This window comes from Sparus aurata, chromosome 22 (genome assembly GCF_900880675.1).
Source record: "Sparus aurata chromosome 22, fSpaAur1.1, whole genome shotgun sequence".
NCBI classification, from domain to species: domain Eukaryota; kingdom Metazoa; phylum Chordata; class Actinopteri; order Spariformes; family Sparidae; genus Sparus; species Sparus aurata.
The window spans coordinates 8,844,476-8,860,862 of NC_044208.1; the positions used below are offsets into that span (position 1 = coordinate 8,844,476).

At 40.5% G+C, this 16,387-nt stretch overlaps 2 protein-coding genes and 1 long non-coding RNA gene across 4 annotated transcripts in view; 1 reads left to right on the forward strand and 2 right to left on the reverse strand.

Annotated features, from left to right (window-relative positions):
* Positions 1-536: 536 nt before the first annotated feature.
* On the reverse strand, positions 537-11,620 carry btbd9 (BTB (POZ) domain containing 9). Its single transcript, XM_030405622.1, has 11 exons — positions 11,458-11,620; positions 10,877-11,085; positions 9,755-10,118; positions 8,472-8,739; positions 8,123-8,342; positions 7,533-7,652; positions 5,104-5,213; positions 4,733-4,922; positions 4,260-4,367; positions 3,528-3,606; positions 537-2,594 (listed from the first exon to the last, which is right to left on the reverse strand). The coding sequence occupies exons 2-11, from the start codon at positions 11,059-11,061 to the stop codon at positions 2,400-2,402; spliced, it is 1,839 nt and encodes a 612-aa protein (XP_030261482.1). The 5' UTR covers positions 11,062-11,085; positions 11,458-11,620; the 3' UTR covers positions 537-2,399.
* On the forward strand, positions 11,073-11,508 carry LOC115574234 (uncharacterized). The gene is made up of 2 exons (XR_003982451.1): positions 11,073-11,208; positions 11,363-11,508. It is a non-coding gene; the product is annotated as an uncharacterized LOC115574234 (long non-coding RNA).
* A 640-nt stretch (positions 11,621-12,260) lies between the features above and the next one.
* Positions 12,261-16,387, reverse strand: part of LOC115574676 (uncharacterized) — a 31,433-nt gene continuing 27,306 nt past the window's right edge. The window contains exons 1-10 of one of the 2 annotated variants that reach the window (XM_030406353.1): positions 16,210-16,331; positions 15,620-15,955; positions 15,215-15,496; positions 15,002-15,076; positions 14,847-14,900; positions 14,493-14,582; positions 14,367-14,395; positions 13,180-13,224; positions 12,858-12,917; positions 12,261-12,710 (exon numbers count right to left, since the gene is read on the reverse strand). In XM_030406353.1, coding sequence (XP_030262213.1) covers positions 12,603-12,710; positions 12,858-12,917; positions 13,180-13,224; positions 14,367-14,395; positions 14,493-14,582; positions 14,847-14,900; positions 15,002-15,076; positions 15,215-15,496; positions 15,620-15,955; positions 16,210-16,270 — 1,140 coding nt within the window. In that variant the 5' untranslated portion in view covers positions 16,271-16,331 and the 3' untranslated portion in view covers positions 12,261-12,602. Of the gene's footprint in view, positions 12,711-12,857; positions 12,918-13,179; positions 13,225-14,366; positions 14,396-14,492; positions 14,583-14,846; positions 14,901-15,001; positions 15,077-15,214; positions 15,497-15,619; positions 15,956-16,209; positions 16,332-16,387 lie in introns of those variants that run through there. The other variant, XM_030406352.1, reaches the window with a different exon arrangement.

Below are 16,387 nucleotides of genomic sequence, written 5' to 3' on the forward strand. Positions count from 1 at the left end.
TAAAGGTGGTTGAAACCACCCAAAACATTGTTGGTACCCATTTACCAAGCATCAGTGATGTCCTTGAAGAGAGATGTCTGGACGAAGCCCAATTGATTGTAGAATCTATATTAAATAAACCTTGACCCTCAAGTTTGGGGAACACCTTCGTAAAGAGTGCCCTACTTCAGGGCAGAGTGTCAAATATTAGGTAAAAATACAGGTGACGCCTCAAGTCCCCTCATTATGCTCCATCTATTGTGCCTTTAGTGTCAGATATGCGATTACCTGATAATATTTGCAATTAGACCAAGTACCACTAGCACCACATGGTTAACCTGGAGGCTCAAACCATTCTGCCTATGATAAATGATTATATTAGAGACAATATAACCCAAAAACTTAACTGAAGTGTGACCATTTCCATATAATGCCCATTAGCTTCTAAATCTTTTCAGTCCCACTGCTCTGGTTAAAACCCCTTGATACTGTTCCTACACACAGAGAAACAAGGCAAGTGTTTGCACAACAGAAATGAGACAAAATGCTACCAGAGATTCAAAATGAGGTGTTTTTAAATGTTTCATGACAATAAAACAGCTCCTTCAGCAAAACATCAACATTTTGTAAGGAGCCAATGGTGCATCAGCACCTGGAGCACGATGAATAAATGTTGACTGATCAATCACCAGCGCTGGTCTGTAACAGAGGCTCTCTGGACTGAACAGAAGATAGAGATCACTGTATTGCTTGTATCAAAGACCTCCACTGTGTTTAACAGCAGTGATTCAGGCAAGCAGTTGGGCGTGACCCCCTCAGAGCAATGAACATTAATAAACAATGTCCGCTGTTTCCATAATCACATTTTTGACAGGCAATGTATTGAACAAGAGGCAGTGAAATGCAATCACACGTCAATGGTCAAAACTAAGATAATATATATATAAGTAAAACTATACACGTACATAAAGGTAGATGGGGGATGGGGAGTGTTTTCTACATTACAATGTAACTTGAACAAAGCCCTATTTCAGTTCTATGGTTAGTTATTAAGGAAGACTTTATCCAACTATGGGTAATCTTCTAAAATATGGATGACTTAAGAATGCTTATAGAAACATCAACAGGTCACCCAGGGTAGTTAGGTATTTGAGGTTAATTAACATCAAATAAAAGGTTTTGAACTAAAGGAGTTTTTCAAGACAAACAACTCAAAAGTGCAACATCAGGACACAAAGGAAACAAACAGGAACCACAGCACTGATAGCTTAATTTAAAAACAAGAACTCCAAAAACACACAAAAAACAGCTCAAACCTGACAAGATTCAAGAGCCAGGAAGTTTTAAATTAACATAAAAACAGAAAGTTACCCAACCCAGCACTTCAGTACTGTACTTCAGTCAGAGGACCCAAGCTGCAATCTTTATTTCTGTGTACTAGAGTAAAATAAAGTGCCAATAGCAGCTGCTCATTAATCTACTTTATATAAACTAGCAGCCCTAGTGCATTCATAATTTGGTCCGAGCCCCTCAGCCCCGATTTTGACAACCTAATTGATTCCCCAAATCATTTGTGCTAAGCTATTCAAGTGCTTAAAAGACTTAAATTAAGACACTTAATTCGACCTAAGTTTAGCTTTAGTGAGGTTTGTCTTGAGGTATGAATTTCAACTATCAAAAAGTCACACCAGATAAGAACCACAGGTTTTGGTTTCGGGTGTGAAAGCCTGTTAACAAATACTCAACAGCTATTACTTCATATGCAAATGCATAATTGGATTAAGTGCAAGTTGCATACAAATACCACAGAATGCATTCGCTCAGCAGCTTTGGCAACCGTTTGAAGAATTTAAATCCTAACTTTGAAAAATACCTGACTGCTACTCTGTTAGCTCGATGGTATGAAAAGTGAGTAGAGCCGTTTTAAGAGAGTTTCTTAAAAAAATATCTTGTTTAAGGATAAAATCCATCTCTTTTGGAAATATTAACTCGTAAAATTCGGATAGCAACCCCCCCGCTCCCCACCCTGGTCTTACTGCTCTTTGGTGGTACAGTATAACCACAGTTCAGTGTGTGCCTCTTCTTTGGAGAAGTAAATATTCCACTTTGATGACTTTGAAGGAAAACACTTGAGTCTTAGTAGCTAAAAAGTACCTTCACAAAAATGTATCAGCCAGTGGATGTCATACCTAACTTTCTATTTCATACCGGGAAGACTGGAGCCCTAAAAATACTGCTGCTACAGATATACCAGTCCCTAATGTTGCACTTATGACAGACGAACCATGAGTTATGACAATGAGCCTATCGCCTTTAGCAGCGTTGTAGCAGTGCAGTCTGGATGATGAAGGCTGTGCAAAATGGCATTTGGAGGTCTCTCCTCCTCTCAACACCTTCCAATAAGAGGGTGAAGGGGGCTCTTAATGATGGGACTGTGAGGACGACGATGAGGAGGAGGAGGGCTGGGAGGGTAGCAGGCTATGTGTGCGTGAAGGTCGCTGGGGTCGCGGCTGCTGGGAGGTGGTCCCAGAATCAGAGGAGTCCAGACCGGGGCTGCCTTCATTAACCTCTGTGTCCAGCTGGGCCGGACACTCAAAGTGAACACAGTGGAACACCTGAAGAGAGATCGGAGACAAACACTTAACCAGAGAAATCACCATCAAACACACAGCACTGTTTACAGTGAAAGTAGAGATGTCAGCCTTCGCTGAAATGGAACTAGAAGACACTCAGCATGAGGTGCTCAGAGCACCAAATAAAAAATACATTTGAAAAAGTCAACAGCAATGTCTCTTTACAGAAAATCATGAACCAGCAACTCAAGATAATCCACAGACCTATTTGCCAGCAGGTTCATTTTGGAATTATTATTGAGGAACACCATACAACTGTGCAGAAGGATAAGTAAATCTACTCATGGACAACAGACTCCTGCGTGACAGTGCAGGATGTGAACTTTAATGGCTAAAATCTAGGCTGAGCTGTAATGTTAGCTAGCCTGTTGTCCATAGATATGTGTCCTTCTGTTCGATGATACAGAGAGAAAATAGTTCCTACATGAAACTGCCCACAACAAGGTCTGTGAATTATCTTGTGTAACCAGGTCATGATTTCTGGAAAGAGACACTGCTGTTGAGTTTTTCAAATGTATTTTTTGTTGCTCTGAGCACCACAAACCGACTTCCATCTAGTTCCATTAAATTCGAAGAGGGCAGTTAAAATTTTGGAGACTCGCGCCAAAATAATGTAGATTGATCATTCACACTACAGTTAGGAGGGAAAATAATTGATTTGATCATGGGTGAACTGTTCCTTTAAGTTGTTTTGTGGCTGACTTACCACTTGCGATGGTAACAGCCAGCTTACATAAATACAGATACTATTATTCTTCTAGTAATCCAGTTGGATATTAAAAATGTTTGTCACTGATGTGTAATTTAGTATAATTTAAAAAGGGGCCACCAACACATTTATGATTTTCTGTTTCCTACAGTATCAAAAAAAAACATAGATGAAAGACTGATGACCATTATAAATAGTGTTTTCACCTCATTAGCAGTGTTGTGAGTCCCGACAATTCGGATGAAGGAAGCCGGCTGCTTATCAAACTTCAATGTCTGCCATGAGCTGTAAGAGAGAGCGGTAAAAAAATAAATAAAATTACATCCTGATGGTATCTCTGTTTACACATGTTTTTGTTGACAGAATCTTTGTTTATTATGATTATGGTTTCCTGAGAGGGCCCTGATTATTCTTCATAGACTTTATAGGGAAACATTAAGCCTGCACTTCTTCAGTCAGTCTGACTAGCTACAGAAACCACAGCTACTTAAGAGTATATCTGCCAAAAAGACTTAGTCAGCAGTGTTTGAACTATAACCAAGTATTTTTAATCCTCTCACTTTGAGGAAGTGATTTTCTGACATGATTCCCTTAAAATGGGATGTGTGTAGTGATGCTCCTCTGTTAAATTCTAACCAAGAGATGCAATTCTTAACTGTTACCACACAATAATGTGCTGTTTTTATACCAGAACTACTGTCACTTTGAAGCCCCTGTCAATGTTGTATCTAATGTCATCAGAGGAAACATGTTCTCCATAGATTTCAGTCTTTAACACATTTAGTATGTACCTCACATTTCTTTAGATATGAGTGTGACGGTATTTATGATGCCTACATCCCATGTTTGACATATTATTCTGACATCTGTGTTCAAGAAATTCAGGTAACAGTTAACAGTGTTACAAGAAGTGACAGAGGAGAAAATGGGAGCCTCACCGACAGGCCACCCTGGTTCGGTCGACCACCTTCGTCCACTGCTGCTGGTTGCTGGAGACTTCAATGTAATAACTGTAGGAGCGCTCGTCACAGTCCCACAGCAGCAGCCTGAATATGTAGACGAAAAGGCATAATAAACTTTATTTGCTTGTTTTGGTTTAAATTCAGACTGAGATTAAAAATGACTCTTCACTTCTACAGATGACGTGGTCCTGGTCTGCAATCAAGAAACAATTCAAGATAAAATTCAGTGTTCACCTGATTAGAAAAAAATACAAATAAAATACAACAGATGAAAAAATGTTCCCATTGTTCTTTTCAGTTGTGAAACTGCTGAGTATCAGCTGAGTGAGGGACAAATTATTGTTTGAATCATGAGAACAGATCATACAATGACTTCACCAGATGTTGACATTTCTATATTTCAGAGCCCAGTTTCCTGTTCCCAGAGTAAATGGTGTGTCCAGATGTACCTCAAGGAACTGATGGAGTAGGGCTGAGCCAGCTGGATGACGATTGCTCCAGAGCCCAGCTGATGGCAGGTGTAGCCAGAGTCCCAGTCGTAGTTGCGCGTATCGCCGTTGAGTAAAGCATTTCTGCTTCGGCTCACACCCTCAATGACGCTGGCACATGATGCGATGGTCGCCACATTCTCACTTGGAACTGAAGACATTAGATTGAGGGTTATAGATTTGTTACGCTATGATCGGTGCAAGGGATCTAGCTGACTGCATTCCATCAGAGTTAAACATAGAACAGGCAAAAACCCCTAAATCCCAAACTTCAACCTATAACATCAAAAGATAAGTGCAACCTTTGTTTCTGGTCAGTGTCTGTAACTTACCCAAAAGTCCGTTCTCCAGGGTATATGAGCGGTGGGTGAACATGCATTCAAACGCCACGAGGTGGAAGACCTTGTTGACTGTGTTGTGTGTTCCAACTATCCGCACATACCTGAGACACAAAGATGAAAGGAAATCCAAATGAAAGTCATCCTATCAGGAGAAAACTGACATTAAGGTACAAACCTTCATCAAAAACCCTGATAGAGGCTATATGATAGGCTACATAGAGCAGAGGTCCTTAAAGTCAGGATAAAGAAAATAGAATTTTTTCCTGTAAGGATTATCGCAACCTCTTTTAAGTTTTTATTAGGGCCGTCAATTGATGAAAATATTCAGTTGTTGATTGTCATAGTTAATTCCAGATTAAACGCAAATTAATCACACATCAAGTTTTTAATACTCTTATCAACATGGTAGTGGACAAATCTGCCTGCAAATGTATGTTATGTATAATTGCAACTATGCAAAACAATGGCTGATATTGTCCAGAATATTCTCCACAATAACCTCAAAGGTACTGCATGTGCTGAAAAGATAATATGGAGAACTGAAGCCCAACAAGCAACAACAGATGGGCATACTGAAATGAATGTAACATTCCTCAGTAATACTAACACAATGTAGTGTCCAACTTTACACGTGTAAAGGTTAACTAAAAAATGTTAACCAGCCTGCAGGCTGTAGCCATCCATTTAGCTTTCGCTGTTGAAACACTGTCGCATGTAAAGTTGTCCCGGCACCTCTGTTGCAAACTATCCAGCATGATCTGCCTCTGGGAGGGGAGGAAGTCTCTTTGCATCAGCTCTGTGCTTGGCCAGGAAGTGGTATTTGAGACTCAATGTACTCTGGTGGTAATTCAGTTCACATTGAAAGTAAATGCAAATAAATATGTTCTTGGAAAGAGAACCATCTGACAGAGCTTTGAAGCTGAACTTGCTATTCAAAAAACCCCTTCCTTTATCCATTTCTGCTCAAGGAGGTTTGTTTCTGCTTGCCATCCACAACATTACTGCTGCATTGCTTCCTGATTTCTCAAACTACGTAGTGGGCCGAGGGTCATAACATGCATGTCAAAAAAATTAACCCTGTTAAGAGGAATTGAATCATCGCGTTAACTTGGACAGCCTTTGTTTTTATATTTCCTTTTCCGCTTTAAATATTGCTTTTTGGATTTTACTGTCTTTTGTTTTTATTGTTGCTTTCACACTGGTCTCTCCGTACCTTTTACATTTCTACACCCTTTACTTTTTGTTTCCAGGGAGGCACATTGTATTTTACAATGAAAAAAATGTAATGCATACAAAGAGGTGCTCCTGCTTCTAAAAAATGGGGTGGACAAAATAATAAATACTTGTCATACAACAGTGTTTCAAGCTGCCGCCTCCAACTAATCCTCCAGTTAAATGATCACTTCTACAAGCTTCAGTTTCAACCAAAACTGAACAATACTTCTTCATGAAGGAATGATTCATTGCAGGATTGTGTATCGGACTTAAAGCAACACCAATTAGTTGATAAATTGATCAAAAGAACATTATTTGCCAAGCATCACGATAATTAATGTGAGGATTTTCTTCTTTTATTTGTCATTCACGACAGTAGATGAAGAGTTTTTCGGCTTCAGCCAGTTGTGATGAGCATTTATTCAAGGTTTTTGACAGTTTATAGACTAAGTGATTTATTGTTTAATCATGAAAATAATGGAGAGATTAATTGAGGATGAAAATAATAGTTAGAAGCAGCCATAATTAGACTGTGCTACTTCTAGGTAGGCATACCTAACACATATTGTTTCAAGATCCTGCATTAGAGATTGCATCTCAGAGTTCTTTGAGAGTTAAATTGGTTGTGTCTGTATGATGGTGCAGCACCATTCCTTAGGGGAAGCTTGAGTCACATCTCCCAACATCTGTTTGGATGTTTACACACGCTTATCGCAAACCAGGCATGCCCACGTTATTCCAAATCTCTTCCAATACCAATGAGTCTCCAGCATCTCAAAAAGTACTGAGCTGGAACCCTTTAAAATATGCTTCTCCGTCCTCTGCCAAGACATCAGTGTGGTTTGTAAACACTGAGCATATAATCCAAATCAACTACAGACAACAACCTCACAACACACTGTAATGGCTATGTACACCGAGTTATGGCAAGTTATGACAAAGAGAACAGAGCTTTTGTGCTTGGCAAAAATTACAGAGATTGAATCAGATTTGTTTTGACTCATTTTGCCATCGAAATCTCCAGTCTGGCAAAATGACTGAGCACCAGCAGATGTTATACTACTGTGAGTTCAAGTGTTTCATATTGACAAGCCCTGGTCTTCTTGTAAATAGTCAGGGTGAATAAAATGCTACAAAGTCAACCTGTCCACAACAATTTTGGCCTGTCAGTTTAAATCACCCTGGAGTCAAACTGTTTGATTTACCTGCAAACCCGTGGTGTGAAGTACAAATTCTGCCAAGAGCGGCAGAGATACTTGGAATGATCCACTACACGCACCCAGTCCAGCTCATCCATAGAAACCTCGATGTAGTAGGAGTAGGACCTAAAATAATCAAAAATGACAAGTTAAATCAGTACACGAGCTGCGACTCAGTTCGTCATCGCTATCATATAAAGACAGTTCACATCATGGTCTGGGTGAATACTCAGTTCTAATTGGCTGCAGGTTGTGAAATAAGTGTCTTAAGTACATAAAATCATTTTCTAGATAATAAAAAGTTGTTCATGTAGTCACAAAATGTTCTTTGCTGCGGTGGTTTTTTGGAACATGCTGACACACAAATACCATTACAAACAGACACCCAGACACAAAAAACCGCATTCAGATAAACCTTTCATCAGCCTGCCCACACAGTTTGTTAGAACCAGCAAAAACTAGATATCCGTGCAGTAAATCAACTTATTTAACAATAAATTCAACCTGAGTATTCATTCCAATATTCACCACAAACAATCTGATGTATGGAACTGTTTGTGCGTTCATTTTGCCAGGATGAGACCAGCATGTCTTACCGGCTGTCCCTGTCCCACAGCAGCAGGCGGATGTGGTTGACGATGGAGGCCTGGCCCAGTTTGACCTGGATCCCAGCCCTGCAGTCATCCTCAATGGGATGTCTGGAGAACCCGTGATCCAGGTCGTAGTTCTGGGTGTCTCCGTCCAGCAGCGCAGACTTGAGCTCCCCTTTCACCACCTGAGCTCCGTACTTCATGGTGGCAATGTTCTCCTCTGGGACTGAAATCAGAGAGAGAAGAAGAGATGTATATGTAAATAAGACATAAAATAGACAGATCACTTGAAAATTTTAAAAAACACATTAGTGTACTTATAACATAAAGCAGATGAAGAAGTAAGAGCACTGACTGAGCATGCCACGGTAGTTGAGATCCATGTTGCGGCTCTCTGAGCGGGTCTTGATGGCATCTAGCAGGTCGTCAGGGCTCAGCAGGCCGGATGGTCGCACCACATTCAGCATTTCCGTCAGGGTCATGAGGGGCAGCCGCACTGCTGCCATCACTTCTTGTGTGTCAGTCCCCTCCACGTGCTGCCGGCACCAACGAGACAAGGCCTGGAAGATCTCCTTTTCACTGGCAGCAAACGAGTCCCGTCTGACCACGGTCAGCAGAGCAATCTGCAGACACAGGAGTTTTAATCAAACAGGTGTTGAAGTCCAAATAGCAAACATGTAGTGACTAAAGCTTCTCATGCCCCATTTTCACTGTATTGTCAAGCTTGGCTGAACTCTACTCATTTTGTTTTCACTTTCAAAAGTTGTTGGTAGTCCCTAGCACTTTTTTTGCGTCACCTCAGTCGGTTTCCAAGTGAGCTGAGCTGATAAAAGGGGGATTAAAAACACTGCAGACCACTGATTGGTCAGAGAGAACTGTCACTTGCACAAAGGGACTTTTCTTATTTAGTTTTATTTAATTCAACCCAGAAAATTAATTAAAACAAAATTATAAAAATTGTCCATTGACGTAGATTTGATGTTCCTCGCTTTGGTTGCAGATGAAGTGATCTCGTCCATTTTTGCTGAATGTTTCAGAATCAACTAGCATTGTGATAATGGTAAGCTAAACAATCCTGCAAAAATTCAAGAAAAGTATCTGGTAACAAAAGCACCTTGAGTGGAGGTGAGCCTTGCAGTGGAAATACAGCATCTGTGATGTATGTTTGCTTGTTTTCCTGCATTTCATATCACTATGAATTAAATACCTGGTAAAAGTTGACCAGACACATTTTTTTTAAGACATTACTTTGGGCTTGAAAAAAAAGTTAAAGGAGTAGATAAATATCTTTACCTGGGAATTCAAAGATTATGGGATTGCTTCTGTGTGATAAACTTGATCTAAAGTTGCATCAAGTGGCATATGCTGTGCCTGTGGTTTCAGACACACCTGCTTTTCAGGCTGAACTCTGTTCAAGTGTCTTGTAAAATCATTTACCTGCCACTAGAGGCCACTGTATCTCAGGTTCATGTTCCACCAAAGCCTCACATGAGTTATCCACTTCCTAGATTGTTCTAATATTCAAACAATTTACACAATATATGAAGAAATGAAGGCTAGCCTAATGTTAAGAATGAACCAGATGAAATCCACATTAAATCTCTTCAAACAGCATCTTACAATCCTGCAGAGTCTTACCTTGGAGAGTGTGAGGAAGCCGTCAGAATTCAACACCTCAGGTGCGTGTCTGTCCATATACGCACAGCAGGCTGCACTGAGCGCACTCAGGGAGTACAGACTGGCCACATCGAAAACCAGGCAGACATTGTTGGTGTGGAGGATGGTGCGGAGGAACTCGGAGGTGGAGTCCTCCAGCGGCTGGAGGCCGTAGCGGTGAGCCAGGCCCAGGAAGTCCAGCAGCACCTCTTCCCGGGCAGAGCTGAGGCTGGCCCGGCCCGTGTACAGGTAGTGTAGCAGCATCGAGAAGGCTTCGGCCCGCGTCTCCTCGAGACACACCTCCGCCTGGGGCTGGGACTCTTTCATCCCACCGTACAGAAGCGCCCTAAAGAAAGTTGGAGACCATACAGTATGTTTTCCAATTCACTTTCGCCACAGAAAATTTCAACAGGTATGACTCTTACAAGTGTGGAGCTTTAAAATGTCTGAACCAGCTGCCTGCAGCCTCACACCAACAACATCCTGAATATAGCGCATAACAAAAACTGACAAAGTAAGAAAATTGTGTCAATCACACATCCAGGATTATATGCTCCTGGTTAGTGCAAAACACAAATATTGTGCTTTTGTAAAATTGCTGTAAGATACAACACAAACAGCAGAGGTTAGTAATTTCACTTGAGCTTCAAAGATTAGTTGATTAATTGAAAGGTTGACTGGAGGAAAACTGTTGCTTTCATTTTTCTTTTATTGGAACAGACAAAAAGTCTGGGTTTTGGACTGTTTACTGGGCAAAAGAAACAAAATTCACACGTCACTTTAGGCTTTCGGAAATTGTGATGCGCATTTTACACAGACATTTTATGGACTCAACTATTAGTGTGGAAAATTGGGAAAAAATGTAGCAGATTAATTGATATTGGAATTGATAACATGAAGAAAATCTGCAAATCCTCACAATTAAGAAGCTGGAACAAAGACACGTCTGGCATTTGTGCTTCAAATTGTATTTGGTTATGTGGATTCAACAACTCTCTGAACGACCAGTGCTTACAGGAGGAGGTAGCTTACCAAAGGATCTGTCAAAGACAAAGGTGACTAAACACAGGTGTCAGGATGCACTTGATGGACATTTAAATGTACCTGAAGTAGTGACATCGAGCTGCCAAGATGACCCGGTGCGCCGGGAAGCGCTTTCCCTCCACGATGAAGGTGACATCGCTGTACTCCTCTCCAAGCACCAAGGCTCCCAACTGCTCCGACAGCAGGTGGATGTGGTCGATCTCCGATACGGAGGCCAGTGGACGCAGAGGGTGGCTGTTACTCATGGTCGACGGCTGCCAGAGTCACATCTGATACAGAAGGAGGCAAAGCAGACATGAGCTCAAACCAGAGGCACAGCCGGGGGGTTGGCTCCCAACACAGAGCTAGCTCAATGCTAATGCTAACAAGGATATCAGCGTATCTAACGACAGGTGAAAACAAACGCTATAAGCTAACGTTACGGTACAAATGAAAGTATTTTTATGGCCTGTTGTTAATATTTCAGCATAAGAACGCAAACAGCAGGTTAAAAATACTCTGGAGAATGTGACAGCAGTAACTAGCTAAGATGTTTCTTGTTTACAGCCGCTGCAGTCGCGGACATTTGACACCTGAACAGACGTTAGCTAACAGCTAACTAACGTTCCCTTTTCTCTCCTCGCTTTGTCTTTTAGACTTACCGAGCAGCTCTCATTCACTCCCGTGTTTTAATAAAGACGATTCTTAAAATATAGTCGTGTTTTGTCCACTGTGAAGGTAAAAAAAATATATATATCAGCACCAAATTTACAATCCTTCCAACATCACACCGACGGAAACCGATTCTGGGTCAAGGGGCAGGCACTTCCGGTACCAAAATCAGTTTTTCAAAATAAAGGCACCCAAAAAAGCCCATTGACAATTTACGTGTGACAGAGAAGTTTTACTAAATACTGTACCTATTTGCAATAAGGCCTTTTAAAAAAGGATTACATTACGTGCAAATTAAATTAAATGCATTCTGCATTCAAAAATAAATGTAAATTGTGGATTAAACTCTGCAGATTAATTTTGAAAAACTATAAGGTGTATGTACAATACATTGTTACTCAGTAAATTAAACCACCCAACAGTATGAAATATAGGTTGATTTACCAAGACCAACATAAAAATGCTGCTAATTGCCCCAGTAAAATATTCAACTGGTATAATATATAGTAATATCACACTGACAGAGGCCATTTGACCTGAATAGTCGGAACTGTTGTTAAAAGTTTTTACTTGTAAGAAGTTTACATGAGTGTTTTCACACCGTTCTTTTGATAGTTCTTCCACAGGAGCTAGATTTATCTTCATGATCATTCTATTTAAAGGTACAACGTACATGAATTAACATGAGTGCCAGTGCTAAATGTCTAAATGTGCCAGATTTAACCATACAGGCTAATTTCCAACTGTCATCGTTCATGTATTTATAATATAAATCGTGTCTCATCCCAACTCCTTTCACTTTGCTTTGAATACTTTAATAACAGGATATTCAACGCATACACATCCAACTGATTGCATATTGAATAACAAAGTAGCAACAATAATGAAAAAAATATATATAGTGCACAACAGTTCATCAAGCAAACTGTATCATATATTATGCAAATGTACATTTTAAGCATTCACCCATATATACAGTATGCTGAGTCACTGCTTCTCCTTTTCACATTCTGCCACACATTAACCCACTACACCCCCACTATAAGAAGCTTTATACAATTATTGAACATGAGAATGATCATTAAAGGCATTAAAAGAGATTAACAACGATCTCATCACAGGAGCCTGGTTTGTTTTATTTTTTGACGGTGGCGTACAGGCAGCTGGGATCAGCGGAGGAAGCTTTCACCATTGTGTAGGTCACATCACCGCCTTCTTCTTTATCATCGTTTTTACCTCGAACCTGGCAGAAAAAAATCACGATATAAATACAACAGCAGGACGAATGAGAGCCACGACAACATACTACAACACCTTCAAAGATAAGAGTGCAGAGGAGCATTAATGTTTCCAGCCGTACATCAATAAATGTCACAAAATGCAAACTTACCTTTGCTTTACTATCAGTGTAGTTGACGGAGGCGTAGTGGACACCATCTTCAGGATAAGCCTTCACACAGAAGACAACACGGCTGCTCAGTAAGAAGTAGATTTATACCCTGTCTTACCTTTCAGGGCTGTCATGTTATGTCACTTTCAACTGATGTGTCAAATTATTGTGTTTGTTTGTTTGACAGTCATGTTCTTTTCTGGTGCATCTGACTTCCCTTTTCCTCTAAACTGCACATTCTCACACCCTCAAGACTGCACAGGCTGTAAACAGTTATATTTCAGAGGTTGTTACACTGTAAGGGTGTAACGTGTGATCTCACCGTGCTCTGACTGGTTCCTGGAGCAGACTGAGTTGAGGCCAGTCCCTGAATAAACACAGTTTGGTCAAAAAGCATCCTACATTCAATGCACGCCACACAATACAACATATGCAGCACACTTGCACAAGATTCAGGGACAGGTAGTGTGAGTGTAAAAAACATCTTCAAATCTACAACTCCAGTGTGTCGAGATTGTATGGAGGCCTGTAGTGGCCACTAACAGTAAACTGTATAGATGTTGTGGCCATGTTTAACTACATGAGTGTTAAATATGCTACAGGTTGCACACCAGATACAATTCATTCCCTCCTTTCGGTAAGTTTGTGCACAGGATATAAGTTGACAGACAGAGACCAACTCTTGCTGAGCAATAAAGAGACCATTATATGTTGAAATGTCTCAGTTTGAGTTCATCTGAGGGTGTTTTCACGCCTGTAGTTCAGTTAGTTTGGTCCGGACAGAGGGAATATATCAAACAGGAGGATATCCAGTATGGGATATTATTGTTGCAGTTTGGTGAACCAGGAGAAAAGTTGAAGTTACACAGACTGACAGGTAACTCATTGATTTGAAAGTTGATCTTCATCCCACTTCATCAGCACATCATCATGACTCACGTCGGTAAATCAAACTCCACAGCAGATTTAAGCAGCTCAACCTTTAAATACCTGGGCCTGCACACCTCCAATGACCTCGCATGGGCCGCCAACACGGAAGTGGTTGAATCTGCACAAAAAATAACCACCAGCAGCCTCCTTTCCTCTGAGGACAGTTTTGTCAGCGGGTGCAGAAGCAGAGCGCCATGTATGCATAAAGGACCCCCACCCACCCAGCACACCAACTGTTCACTCCCTCCTCTCAGGCAGAGGGCTGCACAACCTTAATACCAGAACAACAAGGCTGAAGTGCAGCTTCTTTTACAGAAGCTGTGAGGCTTATGAACTCCCTGTCTTAAAGTCTGTCCTCTGCACTGCTGCGAGCACATGCAGCTATTGATGCACTAGTCCTTTAATATGCTGCCTGGTTTTTAACTATGTGTTTTATTTGTTATAGGTTTTCGGAAATATACTTATTGCAGGGTCTATTTTAGTTAGCAAATTTTGTTCCTAAATTTTTTTAACACATCTATCGAAGATGTCTGCTACTACAGAATCAAAATTTATAGAGAAGGACAATTTTAAACTCACAACATCGTCCCCCATCCATGATTTGTTCTCTGAAAAGACACAAAGCAGAAATGACTTTAGCTTCCGCAGAGAAACTGCAGTTTTGTTTAAACATCTTGTCAAAAAAAAAGAGTGATGAGCTCTCACCGTCAGCTTTCTTCTTTCTGACGACTTTCGCAGCAATTATTAAAAGTGCCACTAAGACCACAGCCAGAATGATGAAGAGCCACCACCAATCTGGAAACAAAATGAAAATATTTAAAGAATATTGGCAGCAACTTCCTGTTCAGTTCAAATCAGAGCTTTCAACTGCATGTTGCATTCAATATGTGGCTAAAAGCTCGACAGAAGAACTAGTGAGTGCAACAGCAAAACAGCATTTAACTTTCTAGATTTTTGTGACGAGTAAAGAATAGCGTCCAAGAGGGAGAGAGAGAGAGAGGGAGGGAGAGAGAGAGAGAGTGTACAAACAGACAGATATAAAAGATGTTGAGTCATTACCTATTGGTTTTGTTGAAGCATCATTGGTTGGTGGTGAATTTGTTGCTGTTATTGCTGTTGTTGTTTTTGTTTTGAGCAGAAACATCACGTCAGAGAACAAAGTTCTTAATGTGAGAGAGAGATTATACAAGAAGATAACAATGCTGAGTCACTACCTGGTAGTTCTGTTGAAGCATCATCACTTGTTGTTGTTGTTGTTGTTGATGTTGTTGTTGTTGTTGTCTCCTCACCTGAACAGATAAACACAACTCAACAAACTGTTCAGTACAAAACTTGTGTTGTGATGTAACATTAAAACTTCAGATTCTTACATAAACAAATATTTTCTGTAATTCTTCACATCAGTTTGAAGATCAACATATTCTCACCTGGTTTGTTTCCTGATGACTGAAGTCTGAAGGGAAACAGCTGCTGCTCTTTGTCACCATCAGTCACTGAACACTTCAGATATTTAAACTCTGACTTGTAAATGTGATGATAAGTGAGAACACGCACAGAGGCAGAGCAGAGAGGCTGTGATGTAGTTACATCTCGGTTATCTTTATCCACCTCTTTACCCTCATACAGCCACTTCACTGTGTGTCTACATGGTTCATATGTCGACACAGAGCAGGTTAATGTCACCTTATCAGTGTCTTTATGTTGAGTCACTGGTGAAGATGGAGATATTGTGAGAGAAAGACAGCAAGAGTCAAATGAACTTCATCACTGTGATCATAATTATTGTAATGTTTCACAGTTTGATCTGAAAACATGATGATGTAAATACTCACTGGAGACAACAGACAGATGAACCACAGAGTCTGAAGACCTTTGTGCCCCTCTTGATTTGTACTGTCTGCAGGTGTAATGACCAGCATCATCGACTGTGACATTCTTTATAACCAGAGAACAGTTCTTTGTAACACTCAGTCTGTCTTTAGCTTGGGCGTTTTCACCAATCTGTCCATGTGTAACCAGCTCTACTGCTGATGTGCTTTTTGAACCAGTGAAGAGCCATGTTGTGCTGTCACATTTATTCTGACCTTCTATCATATCATCACAAGGCAAAATGACTTTACGTAAAACTCTGACAGTGAAGAAGGAGACAGACTGTCCAGTCACTGCAGCTGAGAAGAAGAGACAAACACACAAACAATAAAGAGAAATAAAAATATGACTATTGACTAGTTTTAGTTTGAGATCTTAGATTCAATAATGTTGCAAGTATGCCTCATCTTTAGTTTCCCAGAATTAATCAAATTCACTTTTGCTTGACTGTCTTGCCTAAATGAAGGGTAGGTCATAAAGTCCCATTAATCGTATTGATAAATTATCTTTTGAATGTGTCTGTCAGTCACACACACGTCACGTGTATCCTCACCTGTAAAGTGAAGCACCAGCATCAGAAATAAAGACATTTTAATCCATCTGAATTCAACCATCGTGCCTCTCTTCTCTCTCTGCTCCCTCCTGTACTTGTAAGTCTCTCACTGTGAGCTTCTCACAGAGAGCCTTTGAATCTACTTCCTGTAATTAGTAAAGTGTCACTTCTTTATGGT

Excerpts from the sequence above, each read along its gene's own strand:
- btbd9 (XM_030405622.1), bottom strand. The coding sequence starts at position 11,061 with ATGAGTAACAGCCACCCTCTGCGTCCACTGGCCTCCGTATCGGAGATC. Across the intron at positions 4,923-5,103 it reads CCTGGAGAACGGACTTTTGG|TTCCAAGTGAGAATGTGGCG; the intron begins GTAAGTTACAGA and ends TAATGTCTTCAG. Across the intron at positions 3,607-4,259 it reads CGAACCAGGGTGGCCTGTCG|CTCATGGCAGACATTGAAGT; the intron begins GTGAGGCTCCCA and ends TCTCTCTTACAG.